Source organism: Macaca thibetana, chromosome 3 (genome assembly GCF_024542745.1).
Source record: "Macaca thibetana thibetana isolate TM-01 chromosome 3, ASM2454274v1, whole genome shotgun sequence".
Classification (NCBI taxonomy): Eukaryota; Metazoa; Chordata; class Mammalia; order Primates; family Cercopithecidae; genus Macaca; species Macaca thibetana.
The window spans coordinates 111,128,793-111,146,696 of NC_065580.1; the positions used below are offsets into that span (position 1 = coordinate 111,128,793).

At 40.3% G+C, this 17,904-nt stretch overlaps 2 protein-coding genes across 5 annotated transcripts in view; one reads left to right on the forward strand and one right to left on the reverse strand.

Annotated features, from left to right (window-relative positions):
- The window catches only part of MPLKIP (M-phase specific PLK1 interacting protein), an 811,813-nt gene that overhangs the window by 749,133 nt on the left and 44,776 nt on the right, over positions 1-17,904 (reverse strand). The gene's annotated exons all lie outside the window — the stretch shown is intronic.
- Positions 1-17,904, forward strand: part of SUGCT (succinyl-CoA:glutarate-CoA transferase) — a 772,786-nt gene that overhangs the window by 747,120 nt on the left and 7,762 nt on the right. For 3 of the 4 annotated variants that reach the window (XM_050783316.1, XM_050783319.1, XM_050783320.1), the window contains one exon: positions 3,882-4,327. The exons of the other annotated variant lie outside the window; for it this stretch is intronic. In XM_050783316.1, coding sequence (XP_050639273.1) covers positions 3,882-4,045 — 164 coding nt within the window. In that variant the 3' untranslated portion in view covers positions 4,046-4,327. Of the gene's footprint in view, positions 1-3,881; positions 4,328-17,904 lie in introns of those variants that run through there. 4 annotated transcript variants of the gene reach the window in all.

The following is a 17,904-nucleotide window of genomic DNA, read 5'->3' on the forward strand; positions in this document are numbered from 1 at the left end:
AACCTTTGGAAGCAATGAGCAGACAGAAAATTCAAGTTAAACCAAAGTTAGGGATCCCATGCAAAGAATTTTTATGGGCTGTAGGTTACAATGCCATGTAGGAAGTCGAGAGCTCTTAAGAGTAGCAGATTAAAAAATCTATATGGATCTTTGCCTATGAAAATTGTGAACATTCCTAATTATGTCAATAGGAAAAAATTTTTTAAATGGGATTTCTCCATCCAAGTATGCAGACACTTAAAAGTCTTGATATTTAGTTGACAAATTTTTCCTCCAGAAGGATTGCACCAATTTACACTCCTATCAGCCACCAACCTCTTAAAATCAAACAAAAATTCCCACGTTATTTGCTAATTTTATAAGCAAAAATTTACCTTGTTATTTTTACATACATTTCTTAGACTATTACTGATATTGAATGATATCTATATAATATTACTCAGTGCCCAAACCAACCTTCAGTAGGTATTGCTGACTTTGTTTTGGAAATGTGTAGACTGAGGCTCTGAGACCTTAAGAGTTCTGAAGTTCACACAGCTTGTACGTATTTAAAAACAGATGAAAACATAGATATTAGTTTGCCAAAAAATTTAAGAGCATGTGACTTACCTTGCTCATAACTTTTTAGATGAAAGATCAGATCAGTCATTTTCTTTGAACCTTAGATATAAATAATTATGTCAAATATTTTCTACTTTTTGAAACAAATGTGTTTTGTGAGCCCTTTGTTTTCTTCATGCAAACCTTATTCAGAGAGGGATGTCTCTGCTATTATTATTATTGCACAGGGTTGCAAGAACAGATTTCAAATGACTCATGGGAATTTAGCTTTCTCTGAGATCTTGACATCACTTTGTCCCGTTGTAGTCTATGTCTTTATCCTAGCAAGTGTGAAAAAGTTGCCAAGTAATACCATTTTACCAACCTAAATTCTTGAAGATGTTTGATGTAAAAGGTTAAATACTCTTCGTTCTAAACTGGTAGCATACTCTTCACTGTAGATCTGGAAGCTACCAGAAAACTATGGCATACAGTGGGAGTAACACAAGTTGAACTGCCCTTTAGTTTGGCTGGACCTGAAGAATTCCCTCATTTGATCACTGTGTGGAGGTTAAAAGTCTAGGTTTTTAGTACTGATATGCATAATATGGATGAATCTCAAAAATATTATGCTAAGTGAAAGAAGCCAGACACAAAAAGTCACAAATTATATATGATCCTACTTATAAGGAGTGAGCCAGAATAGATAAATCCATAGGGACAGAAAGTAGATTAATGGTTGCCTGGATTTGGGAGGAATGAGGAGAAGCTGCTTGTTCACTTTAAAATGGTTAGTTTTATGTTATGTAAGTTTTACCTCAATAAATTATTATTATTTTTTAATCCAAGTTATTGAACCCAACAGACATGAAATTGGAATCTAACTCTATCATTTTCTAGCTGTGTGAATTTGGGCAAGTTATTTTAATTTCCTAACCTTAATTCTAACTTTAACATTTAAACCTCCATTCCCTTTAATGTCCTGATCTAGAAATAAAGATGACTGACAGTCTACCTACCAGACAGGACTGTTGTGAGAACTGTATGCAATGATGTATTAATACATAAAGCCTTTGGTGCAATGGTTGACACATCACAAGTTCTTAAGAAATGGTAGCTGGGCCAGCCTGATCAACATGGAGAAACCTCCAACTCTACTAAAAATACAAAATTAGCTGGGCGGGTGGCACATGCCTGTAATCCCAGCTACTGGGTAGGCTGAGGCAGGAGAATTGCCTGAACCTGGAAGGTGGAGGTTGCGGTGAGCCAAGATCATGCCATTGCACTCCAGCCTGGGCAACGAGAGCGAAACTCCATCTCAAAAAAAAAAAAAAAAAAAAAAAGAAAAAGAAAAAGAAAAAGAAAAGAAAAGAAATGGTAGCTGGACTATGATCACTATTACTGCTACTGACTGACTTGCTACTACTACTGCAGCAGTAGCTGCAGGAGCTGTATTCCAACCCAGATTCTTGGTCTATTCAAATGACTATTTTCCATTCTGGAGTCTTGCTTCAGGAAATTCAAGTGGGGTAAAGTCACATGACATTGACTTCAGGAGGCATATATTGCCTCAGTGGAGTTCTTCTTTTGATAGACAGGTTTTAGATTAAAACTGTTTTTAATTACTATCAAAGTGGAACAGAGTTGGAGAGAGCAATGAGTAAGGGTCAGATCCCTAAACCATCACATTATTGGCATTCTTGGGAGAGCTGTGGACCCTGCCTCCAAGTGTGTGCTATAGTTGATTTCTCTCTTACTGAAAAGGGACAAACCCTTGAAAAGGTAGTCATGCACTGAAGCATTGAAAAGAAAATGTGAGAAGAAAACAACGAATGTCACTAAGCTTCAGAGAAGGAAAAACTTTAGGCATCAGTTGAAAGTTGTCCCTCTGTAGTGGATCGGATGTGTTACACAAAGGCACAGCTTGACGGTGTTAGGAGACCCAAGTCCTCCATCTCTATCAACAGTGGCATGTGCAAAGGTACTTTTATTAATGGAATTCTCCAAAGAGCTCAAAGCTCATTTGCTGCCTTACTGATGGACATTCTTTTACTCACTCATGCTTTGTTTGGTTTTATTTGTTCTTTCTATGGGCTCCTCAAATCAAGAGAAAGCCAGAAAAAAAAAATTGAGATAGGAATATCCTGTTTTATCAAGTCTTCTTGTGACTACCATCTCATTTGTTCTCCTGAAGCCTAATCAAATGAGACATAAAGGACAGCCAACATAAATACCACTTACTGAATGTGATAACAAAGGTAAAATTAGTTTCAACAACATGTTCCCCAGTGTCCAGTTTCTCCATGGAAGAGTGAGAAGTCAGAAGTGGCCACTGATGTTATGGAAAGTTCATGGCCTTTAATGTAAGACAGTTCCAGTGGACACAGATTTTCATCCAGGCCCTACGATTAGCTATGTGGCCTTGAGCAAAACTTTAGGTTTTAGGGACTTTTGTGTCCTCATGGGAAGAATGGAGATAGTAAAATCTATTTCCAACAGTTCTTAAAAGCATTGCTCAACTCTTTTTAGAGGAACTTAGTGCCCAGCACCCCTTTTCTCCTCACACTATAAGCTTCAAGAGAGATGTTGTAGCAGCTTTTGTAATCATAGTAACCAACAAGTTTTGTGCATTAGCATGGGTGAGGGAATGCTTACGTCGTGCTTTCTGTCTATTATCTCAATTAAATCCTGACCTCAAGTCTGTATGGTAAACAGTTTACCGTGTGAATTTCAGTCATTCATCCAAGATGGCTCTGCTAGAGAGCATAAGAGCTGAGAGCAAAGCCTAAGTCTCTATGACAGTGAAGCCTGCACATACAACCTCTTCTACCACCAAAAGCCTTGAACCAGGGTCTAGCTGAGGTTTCAGTGATCTGCAGTCAGTTGAACTAAACCATGGACCCATACAGTAGACATTGAGTAGTCAACTTCTGGGATGCTTTCACCTGGGATCAAATTTCCAGCTTCAGAGAGACACTGTGTTTCTGTGGTCACTGTTCTTTCCTACCCAGAGTTCACTCAGTTGAGTGCCTTACCTCTGAGTCTTCATGACGGGAACACCAGCTTCCAAAAGAGGCCCGGCACATGTTAGCTTCATCCATGCAGCCCCACTGCATGGCGATGAGCGAGTCAGATGAACACTGCACATTTGGATGAACCTGAGTCAAGAAAAGCCACAAGTGAAAACACGTTTATTTCCAAAACGATGGTGCGTCTGAAAGGGTGTAACTGGTACTCATTGATATTTTTGGCATTCATGGAAAACACCCCAGGCTGCTTAGGTAATTAATTTCCTCGGGTTAGTCATTAACAGGCTTCCTGCTTTCCTTCTTCTTTGGCAGGCCCAGCTGTGAGATACAGTAAGTTCAAGATGTCAGAGGCCAGGCCGCCTCCCCTGCTCGGGCAGCACACGATGCACATCCTGAAGGAGGTCCTGAGATACGATGACGGGGCCATCGGGGAGCTGCTCAGCGCTGGAGTGGTGGCCCAACATGAAACCCACTGACAAAGGAAAACGGTTCTTCCTCATAACCTCAATCCGAATACCCTGGCAAAGGCAACACTTTGCTTGGACCCTTCTCCCCTGTTCTGATACCACTAAAAAGAAGATTTAGAGCAACTCCCGATTTCCTGCATGGCGTCTCCAGAATGGCTCTGGTATTAATGAATCTAGTGCCTTTTAAATGTACCCCACGTTTTGTTCCCTACTATTTTTTTTCAGATGATGATTTAATTATGGATTTGTGGGATTTTTAAAAATAAAGATTTAAATTTTTTCCTGGAAAAATGCACTCCTCATTCTAATTACATTAATGTCCTAAACATTTGCTCCTTACCCGCCATGCCCTCACCCCCGCCCAGTCCATACAGGCCTGAAAAAGAACAGATCTTTTGATACTTTCTACTTGTACATAAAATCTGCATTTAACTTTGCGTTAGGGAGTCAAAGCAATAAGCAGAATGACAGTCTCTGTGATTGATTTTAAACAGAATAACTTAATTCTGAGCTCTTGAACCCTTTGTTAGTCTGTAATTTAAACCATGGACTTTGCTGATGTCCATTATAAAACTGAGCTCCATTCTCCCCTGCGGGGGTAAATATTTACTTTATGTTGTATTTCTCTGGTGATTTGATGCTATGTGGCAGAAACTCGATTTTCCCCAATGCATTTAGAGATGTAGGTATCTGTCTGCACAGGTAGGTGAGAAGTGGTTCTGCACTTGGTACCTTATTTTGAGCCAAGTGAAAATGCAACAGGGTTTTTAAATGAATTAAACAGATTCTTAAATGACTATCCAGGTATTAAATAATTTATACATAATGACAAATAAAAGAATGACAGGAAGACATTGCTTTGTAATCTGAGCATCCACTGTTGAAGACTAGATCATGCCTTAGCATTGAGTATTTAAATGATTATAAAGTATAAAAAACACCTGTGTCCAGTAGGTGAGAAATGACTAGGATGTATGTTGCAGGATAAATTGTCGCTCAAGACTGCTGGGCCCAGGTGTAGTCTGGGGAATCAGATGAGCCCACGATCACTATTCTGAGATGACCTCAACTCCTGGCTGTTAGGCACATCTATTTTAAAGTAATGCTATTATATACCAAATGGTAATTGAAAGCTAAATTACAGATGTTCATCCTTCAAACTGTGACTTAAAACTCATTTTCTTTTCCTCTTCTTCTTTATTAAAATGATTTGAGTCATTAATCTATGCTGTAAGGCCTAAGATGTTTCTAGAATGAAGGATTCCAAACAAATAGGAAGCTTGTCTTCTCACAAGGTCTCATGACACTTTTCCAAAGAATGTTTACTAATTTTTGAAACAGTTATTGTCTTCTCTGCTTTGCTTTTTGTGGACATCTTATTCTGAAGAACTCCTGCTGTTATTCTACTGGTTAGAATCACATCATACAAGGGTAATTGGATGCCTTATGCAGTACTTTTCCCCACTTGGCTAATTCACAAATGCATACTCAGAGACATTTACTTCAGGCCAGGTATTGAAACATTTCTTTATGCTTGTACATTTAATATGAAAAATGGTAAAAGATTAGATGGCAGAGAATTGGCAAAACCACATATCTTGAAATACAGGCCCAACCATTTCTTCTGCTGATCTGGGTAGATATCTTGAAATGTTAATTTACTCAGTTACTGAGCAGATCCTAAATATCTGGGCAAACATATGTAGGATGATATTGATCATGTATAGGGGACAGAAAATTCCTCTAAAATTTTCAAAATTCCCCTAAAGTTTTCAAATCCATGTAGAGTGCAGTCTTCAGACATGACACAGTCACAATTAAAACAAAAAGACCATTGCTAGTGAAATCATGTATGTAAGTATCTAGGACTCCACCTACACAAGTCAAAATGAGCCAGAACTTTGAACCTACTGGTCAACCAACAGAAAGCATTCACTGTGCTCTACTGATTTAGTGAAATAAATAATATGGAACGTATTTCAAGTTCAGATGAATAATTAGTCCTGAAAGAAACATCATGCTTGCTAAAATTTCTAACAATATGCCCCAGATCAAGTTATGCTTATAAACAAATGTGCTGTTTTAATTATCGGGGCCTATTATCTTACACATTCCTGAAACAGAGCACACTACTAATATACCATATGCTCAAGTTCAGTTTGTGTCAAGGCCTGCCTTCTGGCAGGTTTGGGTCTAAGGTTGGCTTAGAAAATTTTCTGAAACTCCATGGGCTACTCGTTACAGAATTGGAAGTGTGTCCATAAGCAAATGAGCTGCTTTTTCTTGTGTGTGTGTGTGTGTGTGTTTTTTTTTCCTGAAACTTTTTACTGCCATGATTTTCTGATTAATCAAGCATGATATTTTCCAGGCAGCAGTCTGATATGCTGAATGCTTCTCTAGCAGAAGAGAAATGAACATTGATCAACTTTGTGTGACTACCTAATTACTTGGTGTGAGCATGTGTTTGATCCATCTCCTAGGGGTTAGAAGTACAGTCATGATTTAAGGAAACAAAGAGGGGGCCGGGCACAGTGGCGCATGCGTGTAATCCCAGCACTTTGGGAGGCTGAGGCACCTGGATCACTTGAAGTCAGCAATTTGAGACCAGCCTGGCCAACATGGTGAAACCCCGTCTCTACTAAAAATACAAAAATTAGCCGGGCGTGGTGGCGGGCGCCTGTAATCCCAACTAGTTGGGTATCTGAGGCAGAAGAATCACTTGAACCTGGGAGGCGGAGGTTGCAGTGAGCCGAGATAGCGCCACTGCACTCTAGCCTGGGTGACAGAGCGAGACTCCATCTCAAAACAAAGATGGTTTTATACAGGCTAGTTCATACCAGGACATTAGGCTGGATAGCACCACAAGGCAGGGCTTTGGTATGAAGACTTCACAACTCCTGCCCTTGGGAAGGCTGCACCTTCTCATATCTCACCTGAGTTTGCTATTTCACCACTGACTCTTTTGTGCTATGGGATTGGCATGTTGTATTTTAAAGGCTTTATAGAGATGAAACTTGCAGGTCCCACAAATGCTGCATTCGTGCATATGATTCATACTCCAGATAATGGAACTAAAGAATCTGAGAATGAAGGCCAGATCCAGGCTGGACAGACTGTGCAGATCTTCAGCCTCTTCTCATAACTGCTCACCATTGGCTCTCAATTGGCAAAGGAGATGAGTGGGAAAAATGCACATTCTTGCCCTCCATACCCTAACCCTGGGCTATTCATTTTCAAACTCGTTCCCCAAGATTATGATAGTCTCCTTGCATTTGCCTCTGTTCATGGGAGACTCCCTGATGTAGTGAGCCTTCTAATTGATGGAATTCTTGAGGTATAAATGGGCCTGAAAGAAGCAGTTGCTTGACTTGATTATAGTATGAGTGATCTTTAGGAGGTTAGGATATCAATCTCACTCCTCTCCCTTCTTCATCTAGTGGTACCAGTACTGGTGCATGTGTTTGATAAGGAAGATGAAGAGATGCCTCAAAGGTGTATATTTCCATTTCAAACAGCAGCTAGGGAAAATAAAAAACCCATCACAGAGGTTTTTTATATTGCCGTCTAAAAGTTTTCTTAGGCATAAGGGTATAATTGAATTTCTTCTTACTATCCCAGTATAGCAATACTAGGGTTAAATGTTTCATGAATTACTGCTTTCATAAGATGCTTAAATAGTTTCTCCATACAGACACACCATGCCATTTTCTGAGCATGAATGGCCCTGAATGTTTTTGTAACATCTCAGTTGCCTGGGTTCTGTTTTCCAGACTGGAGTGCAGTGGTGCAATATCAGCTTACTGCAACCTCTGCCTCCCAGGTTCAAGCAATTCTTATTTCTCAACCTCCCAAGTAGCTGGGACAACAGGCATGCACCACCACTGCCTGGCTATTTTTGTGTTTTTAGTAGACACGGAGTTTTGCCATGTTGGCCAGGCTGGTCTCGAACTCCTGACCTCAATTGATCTGCCTACCTCGGCCTCCCGAAGTGCTGGGATTACAGACATGAGCCACTGTGCCCAAAATGGCCTTGAACTTTTAAACAAGATTGGCAATATGTAGGACAGGCTTCCGTGGTGGGATTAGTGGAGCAGAAGCAACTCCACCTGATATGTTTCCCCCAACACCCATTTAAAAATACGTCTTCCGGTGTCACTTTAGGAGATTAAAGTATTATAGGCAAATGAATGCAAATACTTTGCACTAATACATTTATTCCACACACTCAGGAAAACAAGCACAAAAAGAGAGATTTGGAGGAATGGGAACTGGAATAGGCAAATTTGATTGGGGGAAAGGGAAAGAGAGAGCACACCCAGGAGCAGCAGATCCAAGGACACATTTCCTTGGAAGACTCTGGAAGCCACAGGCAGGAGGAACTCACCCTGACACGTCAGTGCTGAGAGGGAGGGGCAGGCACTAGAAAGAGCTCGAACACTACCCAGATAACAGAATTTACTCACCTTGAGTTTTCATGAGAAGCAGCTCTTTTTTCTCATTCATTAAGACCTTAGGGTTAAAAGTACAGGAAAAGAAAATCCTTTGCAACATAAACAATTGCTGCCTCCCCGCTCTTCCATTTTCGCCTCTTTCTCTCTTTGTCCTGATTACTCCCATTCTTGTCTTTTTTTTCATCCTTTGAACCTCTTCCCCTCTCTCTCCTTCTCTGGAGTAAAAATCGTTTTCCTCCCATCCTTTTATCTTCCAATCCCTCCTCTTCCTCTTTCTTCTCTCCTTTCTTCATCTCCTCATCCTTTCTCTCTCTCTCTCTCTCTCTCTCTCTCTCTCTCTTTCTCTCTCTCCACACACTGACACACGCACAGAGTTATAGATCCATGTTATACAACCGTGGATACCAAAACCTGTGTCCGACCTTCCTAATGACCTTTCTCAGCCATTAGGAAGATAACTAGTGGTAATTCTCACCATGACTTCACCCCCACAAGCAGTCTTGAATTAATCTCTGGGTGGGGTGGCTCTTTAATAACTAGCTGCCACTTCTTGTCCCTTGAAATGCAGGGAAAGAAATGAAAGGGTGCTCCAAATGCTACTCTGGGCTGTGGCAGAGTTTTCAGGCTCTCTGGCTCTATGTCGCATGCACCCAGTTCTAAGGGAGAAAACCTAAAGTAAATAAAATAGAATGCAGAGCAGAGTCTAGACTCTTCCTTCCAGGCCCAGGCACTGTGTTCCGACCCCAGATGCTGGAGCCGAACGGTGTGGGTCTTGCTGTTGTGGTTGCAGAGGAAGTTCCATTAGGGCAGGAGCAGGGAGAGCATGATGGCGTGATGGGGGACTGTTCCGCTCCAGCGTCAGGCTGGGTCTTGGACTTTGCCTCTTACTCTTAGCGAAGGAAAATTTACTCAGCCTCAGGTGGTGATGAATAGTTTGTCCCTGGCCATTTTAGTCCAATGGCCTCCAGAAGGACGGTGCCCTCACCTCTACCTTGTTAAATAGGGTGATTCCGTTCTCATGTTCCCTTTGCTTTCTTCTCCCAACAGGCTGAAAACACTTCACTACATCCCTCCCTGTACCTCCTCCCTTTCTCTTTCTTTGCAGACTAACCATGTGACAGTCCATTCAACTCCAGTTAGTTTCTTTGGCTCCTGACCACATAGATTGGGGGAACAGTGTTTTCCTGCTTCGCATCCCATCACCCACACCCCTTCCTCTCGCCTAGAACTTTGCATGAGTGCTCACCATAAAACAGGAGACTCAGCTTCAGAAGACGCAACTGGGATATTGAAAGAAAAGAAATTAATGTCAAACTACCACAGGAAAATACCTTTCTTTCCACCCCTCTTACCTCTTTGTGAACCCACAAGAATTTGGATCTCCATAGCATCTCTTGGTATGGGATGTGGCAACATGCGTAACACACATTCACCCTGACGGTCCTGGATTTATGTTTTTAGATTTTACAGAAAACTTCCAGCTGTTCCTGATAGAAGCTTTGAAATGTACTCCTGATGAACACTGTTGTGTTCCTTCCTTGGAAAGGGTCAGGAAAATTATAGCTTCCATTTTGGGAGGCCAGTTAAAGAAACACTATCTCTAGAGGTAGAAAAATGAACTCTCTTTTCCTATCTAGGACTGCCTCTTCATACAGCTGAACATGCTTGCAATGGCTTTGACACCGGCCACAGGGAAGGACAGAAATGCAGTAACTCCACAAGTGCGACGGGAGAGGTCTGAGGCTACAGAAGACTGAAGCCCCCGTTCTCAGAAACACGACAGAGCCGAAGTAGCCAGTGACTTGGGCTCCCACCTCCAAGCCCACGTTTCCCATATGCTGAGTCCCAAATGTTTTGTATCATTCTCTAGCTTTACTTTCTGGAGTCTGGGAAAACTCCAGGGCAAGGATGTAAGCCCAGCATGCAGGCCAGAGGTGGTGCTGAAGACTTGCTAAGTGAATCATTAGCTGAACTCACTGACAAACCACGGAGAGGTGACAACGATCCAAACTCAATGTTTTATGCAACTCCTCTCATACAACCTGGGTGACATAAGGTGAAATGAGTAGCTTGGTGGGTCTCTGTGTGGGTGCATTTCTGGGGGAAGGTTTATTAGCTCGGCCAAAAAAAGCTCTCAGATCTAGAATAGGCCCAGATGGGGGGAGACAGAGGACTCTGACAGTTGTCAGAGTTATTACCTTTAATTTCCTGAACAAAGTGGAAGTAGAGTTACAAGACGCATCCATGTAAAATAAGAACTCTTTATATATATAAAATAAGATTAATATATATAAAATAAGAACTCTCCCCGTATATATATTTATGTCTCTATATCACATGCTCCCATATATATGTCTCTATATCTCTCTCTGCATATATAATACATGATATATATATCATAAGCTTACAAGAACATTTCTTAGAAGCTTATAAAACATTTTCAAATATTGGAGCATATATATATATACACACATATATATGCTCTCCCTATATATAAGGAGAAAGCAAGAGAGAGAGAGAGAGAGAGCATCTCTTATAAGCTTATAAATGATGGCTTACCAAAAATTCTGAAAACTGTTAGAACATGAGTGAAACCTATTTCCAATTAAATTTCAGATTCTTGGACAAATAAAATCTAGAATTGTATATGTAACTCCAGTAGGAGTTTTAAAAATTGTATTAGTAGGAAAACATGCATTTATATAAAAACCTACTCTATGAGCAAATTAGTAGTGGCTCACGCCTGTAAAACATGCATTTATATCGAGACCATCCTGGCTAACAAAAAACCCCGTCTCTACTAAAAAAAAAAAACTAGCTAGGTGGCGGGCTCCCAGCTATGGGAGCAAATTAAAGGCAAAAAACTGCACTCCAGCCTGGGTGACAGTCCCACAAAATGAGAAAAATGAGAAGACACAGCAGTGAATTGAACAGATAACTTCTTTTAGTTTTGGTTTGTTGGAACATTTTCAAATATTGGAGCAGAAGCAAGAAAGAAGTACATCTTCATGTTTGTTTATCAAGCTATGAATGAAGCTCTTTCTAATTGGCACAATTAGAAGTGCTCGCTGCATGTTTTTTGCTGTCTTAGTCCCCTATGCTTATCTGACCAAAATAGCTGTCACACACTGAGCTATCATTATCTGGTTACTGGTGGTTCTCTTCTATTAAACTATAATATAATTGTGGGTATCATGGTCACTATTGCATCTCCAGTTGTTATCATGGCGCCTACTCTATAGAAGATACATCACAAATATCTGCTGAATAGACATCCTCTCACCCACCAGATTATAAGTTCTATGAGACAGAAACTGGTCATATTTTTATTTTATTACGCATAGTGTCTGTAATAGCCTTCAAGGATAGTCACCATCTGTTCCTCCCTATATGTGCATGTGCCTCTTTCTTGCAAGAAATGCACTTTATTTCTCCTCCCTTTGACACTGAGCTAGTCCTTTTTCTTTATTTCTTCTAAAAAAACAAAACAAACAAAACAAAACGGATACATGTGCAGAACGTGCAGGTTTGTTACATAGGTATACACGTGCCATGTTGGTTTGCTGCACCTAGCAACCTGTCCTCTAAGTTACCTCCCCTCACCCCTCACCCCCTAATAGGCCCTGGTGTGTGATGTTCCCCTCCCTGTGTCCATGTGTTCTTATTGTTCAGCTCTCACTTATGAGTGAGATCTTATTGTTCAGCTCTCACAAACATGTGGTGTTTGGTTTTCTGTTCCTGTGTTAGTTTGCTGAGGATGATGGCTTCCAGCTTCATCCATGTCCCTGCAAAGGACATGATCTCATTCCTTTTTATGGCTGCATAGTATTCCATGACACCGAGATAGCCTTGTGACTTGCTTTGTTTTTGTTTAAGAGGTGAGCCCTTGGTCCGTCATCCAGGCTGGAGTGCAGTGGCACAATAATAGTGCATTGTAGTCTCAAACTCCTGGGCTCAAGCGATCTCCCACCTCAGCTTGCTGAGTAGTTGGGACTACAGGCATGCACCACCATGCACAGCTAATTTTTAATTTTTTTGTAGAGTTGGGGGTCTCACTATGTTGGCCAGGCCAGTCTCAAACTCCTGTCCTCAAGTGATTCTCTCACCTCAGCCACTCAAAGTGCTGGGATTACAGGTGTGAGCCACTGAGCCTGGCCATGACTTGGTTTTTAAAAAACTTCTTACTTTAAGTAATTTTAGATTTACAAAAAATGCCAAAAATAGTACATAGAATTCCCATGTACATTCATCCAGTTTCTGCTAATGTTAACGTTTTATATAACCAATGTATCATTATGTAAGTTGGAAAATTAACATTGATATAATCCTATTAGCTAATTTATAAACATTATTCAAATTTTACCAGTTGTCTCACTTGGGTAGGCAGAATTCTAAGATGGTCCCCAAGATTCCCAGCCACACACACTGTCTCTCAGTTATCCAATCAAACACTAAGTAAGTGCTGCTAGGGAAGGAATCTGTAGATATAATGAAGGTCCAAAATCAGTTGATCTTAATATAGAGAGACTCTCCAGGTGGGACTGAGCTAATCACATGAGTCTTTTAAACCTGGGTCTAGAGGTCAAACTCATTAGGCCTCAGATTTGAAGCACAAAGAGGATTTGACATGTGGAAAACCCCCATGGCTGGAAGTAGTTACATGGCAAGGAATGCAGGTGGCCTCTAGGAAGTGAGAGAAGACCCAACGGACAGCCAGCAAGAAAACAGAGACCTCAGTCCTACAACCACAAGGAGCTGAATTCTGCCAACAACCTGAATGAGTTTGGAAGTGGATCCATTTCCAGAGCTTCAGACAAGAACTCAGTCATGCCAGCTTGATTTCAGTCTTGTGATACCCTGAGTAGTGATACACCATGCTGGAATTCTGACCTACGGAACTGAAAGCTTATAAACGACTGTTGTTTTAAGCCTCTAAGCTAGGAGTAATTTGCTATGCAGTGATAGTAAATGAATATACCCACGAATGTCATTTTTTTTCTCATCCAGGATCAATTACAGGATTCCACATCACTTTTAGTTGTCATTTTTTCTTAGTCTTCTCCAATCTGGGTCAGTCTGCAATCTTTCTTTGTTTAATTACCTTCAGCGTATTGTGCAGTTATTTTGTAGAATGTCCATTAATTTGGTTTTGTGTGAAATGCTTCATTATTAGATCAGGATTATGCATTTTTGGCAAGAAATTTCAGAGGTGATTTTAGATCTTTGCAGTATATCGTAACAGGAGGTACATGGTGTTAAGATATTGTATTACTGGTCTTTTTAACTTTGGTCCTTTAGTTAAGGCGGCATCTTACAAGTTCCCTTTAAAAGTCCTGGGTTTGTTTTTGTTTGTTTGTTTGGTTGGTTGTTTGTTTCTGTAATTAGTAAGCATATTACGGGTAAATATTTTGAGACTCTATTAGTTCACTTTGGCCACTGCAACAAATTACCACACTCGTGGTCATGTAAAACAATAGAACTTAATTCTCTTAAAATTCTGGAGGCCAGAAGTCTTTGGATTTCATTCTGATCACTATCATTGAACTGAAAGAAGAGTGTTACAGGGCTGTGCTCTCTGTGGAGGCTCTAGAAATGAATTCCCTTCCTCACATAGTCTAGCATCTCAAGCTGCATTCCTTTCATTCCTTGGCCCATGGCCATTTCTTCACCTTCACAGGCAGTGGTGTAACATCGTCTCTCTTTCACTCTGCTTTCTTCCTCCTCCTTTACATGATCTTCTGTGTGCCATCAAATCTCCTTCTGCCTGTCTCTTGTAAGGAAATTTGTGGCTGTATTCAGGGCCCACCCACACAATCCAGAATAACCCCTCCATCTCAAGATCTTTCACTTAATCACATCCATAAAGTCTTTCCCATGTAATATAACATTTATAGATTTCAGGGATTAGATAGAATGTGTTATCTTTTGAGGAGGCTTTTTCTAGGATACCATAGAAAATATGCAAATATTCTGTTTTTCATTATAGTTTCGCCCACTAATTTTAGCATCTGTCCGTGATTCTTGCCTTAAACAATTATTTGGTATTCTACTTCTATTTTTCCTGTTTTTAGATTTATTAACTGTAATTCTATTGTAAGAGTTGCCCATTCTCCATTTGTTTATTTATTCAATTATTTATTTATATCAATATGGACCAGTTGACATTTATTTTATTTTGTGGGTTATCGTTTACTGTACTCATTATTTTATTGCTTAAATTGTCACAGATCTGGCCACTGGGAGCTTCTTCAGCATGAATTGAATGTCCTTTCAACACACTCCTACCTTTTTATGAACACTTTCTTACTTTCTGTCAATACAAGATGTTCAGGATCATGTTGTATTTTTCCTACAGTAGCCCTGGAATTAATCAGTTCTCCAAAAAATGCTTGTTCCTTTTACTAGAAAATGGTATTTGGAAAGCAAGGTCTGAATACTAGACATGCTAATTGTTACTGGAATATCATTATGACTAAGTCCTCTTTACAAATGAGGGAGGAAATACATGCATACACACACACCCAGCCACACATTGATATTTGTTTCTATATGTATCTTTCACATATTTTTAAAACCACATGCCATTTCTAAGCTAAGTCTTTAAGAGGTATGGCATCTTCCTTTTTTGCTCTTGGAAATCAACCAGCATGCTAGATGTGCGAAAATCATCCTCTGAAGAGGCCCAAGCTGACTATGTGGAGAGAGAGGGGGGCCATTTGGAGGAGCACCAGTATACCAGACATGTGACTGAAGCTCTCTTGGATATCCAGCTTATCTCAGCAACCAAGGGAATACACCTGAATGAATGACCCCAGCCAGTGCCACATGGAGCAGAAGAACCTGCCCATCTGAACCTTGACCAAATTTCTGACCCACATACATTGACATTGTTTTAATCCATTAAATTTTAGATAGTTTGTTATATAGCAATACATAATTAATTGTAAATTCAGAGAGGAGTTTAACTTCCTGAGTGCTTTCTGCAGTCAGGTCATCTTTATAGTCCCCCAAAACCCCACCTCCGCCAGTGAGCCTTACCCTCTGGTTTTCACATCTTTCAGTGATCTCCACTCTTTGTCAACCCTTGTCTGGAGGAGGCATTTTGAAAGGGCAGTGTTGTTTGCTGTATGTTAACCTCTTTGGGGGAGCTGAGGATAGAAATTACAGCAGTAATGGTAGAGTAGGTAGTAAAGGGTATGGAACACAAATATTAATGAGAAACTTCTGCAAGGACCTCCCAAAATAACCTCCACATTCTAGACCAGTGGTTCTCTGGGAGGAGAGTGGCAATTTTTTCCCTCATGGGAAATTTGGTAATGTCTGGAGACATTTTTGGTTCTCATAACTGGGGGCAGCATGGAGGAGGGTGTGGGGGAAGAAGGATTGCTACTGGCATCCAGGGTGTAGAAGCTGGGGATAGTGGGTACTGATAAACATTCAGCAATGCACAGCACAGCCCCACAGCAAAAACTCAACCTAAAATGTCAGTAATGCTGCTGCGGAGAAACACTATTCTAGAGGAAGCTAATCCTTGAGGTGGGAGAGCAGGTGCCTGACCGTCCTATTTATCTTTTTTTTTTTTTTTTTTAACATTATATAAGTTTAAGGGAGGATAGAGGTGGGCTGATTGCAGTATAATTGATCCACAGATAAAACTTACCATAGTGGTTTTTTGATGAAAAATTCTTGTTCTGACTTCTCGTGAAATTCTTATTTTGGCTTCTTGCAATGAGTATGTTTCTAACGTGGAGGAAGCACAACATTCTATCTAAAGAAGGGTCCTCATTAATTGTTCTTTAAATTTGCAGTTACATTAGGGACATAAGTCAAATTACAGGGAAGATCTTAGTTCTTAATATAATTAAAGAACTATAAGTTGTCTAAGTGACACTGACCAGGCCGCATCCCCCTCTGGGCTACGGTTTATTCTGATGAGTCAGGGGCTCTGAGGACATAATTTCTAAGATCCGTATTTTGAGTTCTGCCATTCTTATTTCTTTCATACTGTGGATACACAGAGAATGGAATAAGTATAGAGAAAATAGATGGACAGTTTTGAACAGTGAAGTTTAAAGGAGAAAGAAACTTTAAATGAGGAATTGACTGTACCTCTTTTGGGTATCTGGTAACCCAGATCTGTAGGGAAGTAGAGTGTTTACAAAGTTAAGAAATATCAAGTGAGAGAATTCATACCTTCCTTGGCACACCTTCCTAACTCTTTGATGTACACACTCTTCAGATGTCTGCTCTGGAGAAGAACTGAGGTGGATTAAAGCTAAAGTGTTGAGCATGAGAGGGGTCTGAGGTCAGGGCTTGCTGACTGGGTCACAGCTGTGCAGCCTCAGCCAAACCTGGCTGATCCCTTGATCAGAACATAACAGTAACGTACCCTACCCCACTGAAAACCTGCAGATCTAGAAGTCATAGGATCTTCTCTACAATATGGAGCTTCCGAGAGGGACTTGAGGACGTGAAAAAGAGGATAAATACATGTGCAAAATGTTAATCAACATTTGCAATTCTGTCCAATTGTTCTAACAAGGTTAAAACGAGGACCAAAAAACTTACCAACAAGCTTCCCATTGGAAAAAAACTACTTTGCCAAAGGAAATGGTATTTTAAAGAAATGAATTGAAAAAAATATTTAAAGGTCATAAGATAGAATTTGAGCCTACAGGATGACTTTTTCTTGGCCCTAATTGTTGACTCTGTAGACCTCAGCAAGTTACACCTAGAAGATATGCAATGGGAAGGGCATCTGGCAACCAGACTTCTGCACTGGTTTGTTGATTTTATTGCATTATCAGAATGTGGCCAGGCTGCCGGGCCCACCCATTCCATGTCCACATTCTTTTCCATGTCCACAGCCACCATTTTAACCTACGCCCTTCTTGCTTCCTCCTTCTCACACTTCAGTCATTCCTTCCCTTTCTTCCAAATCCAATTTTAAAAGTCAGTGGTCTAGTAAACCTTTGAAAAATTAATTCCAGTTTATTCTGGTTATAACTGATTACTCCTTTACTCAGCTCAGTACTTATGCCTAACTTTATATTGCCATCAAAAGCATTGATGAAGATTTTGTGTTTGTTAAGTTTTGGCTATACAGAGAGGATTAGGACAGGTATTCAACATCAAGGAACTTAAAACCAAGGTTGGGAGGCAAGACATATAAAATTGATGCATAATAACTCATCCTATTACCTAAGAAATGCCAGTGTTGTTGAAGTTCAGAGATGGGAATGACTCTGTAAACTGCTGTGCTTAGGAAAATAATTTTGTAGGAAATGAGCCTTTATCTTCAAAGAAAAACAAGACTCATATAAGTAGAGGCATGAAGAGTGTTACATGCAGAGGTGAGCAGGCCGTGGAGGCAGGAACACCATTGGCATATTTGGAAATAGAAATCTTAAGTAAACA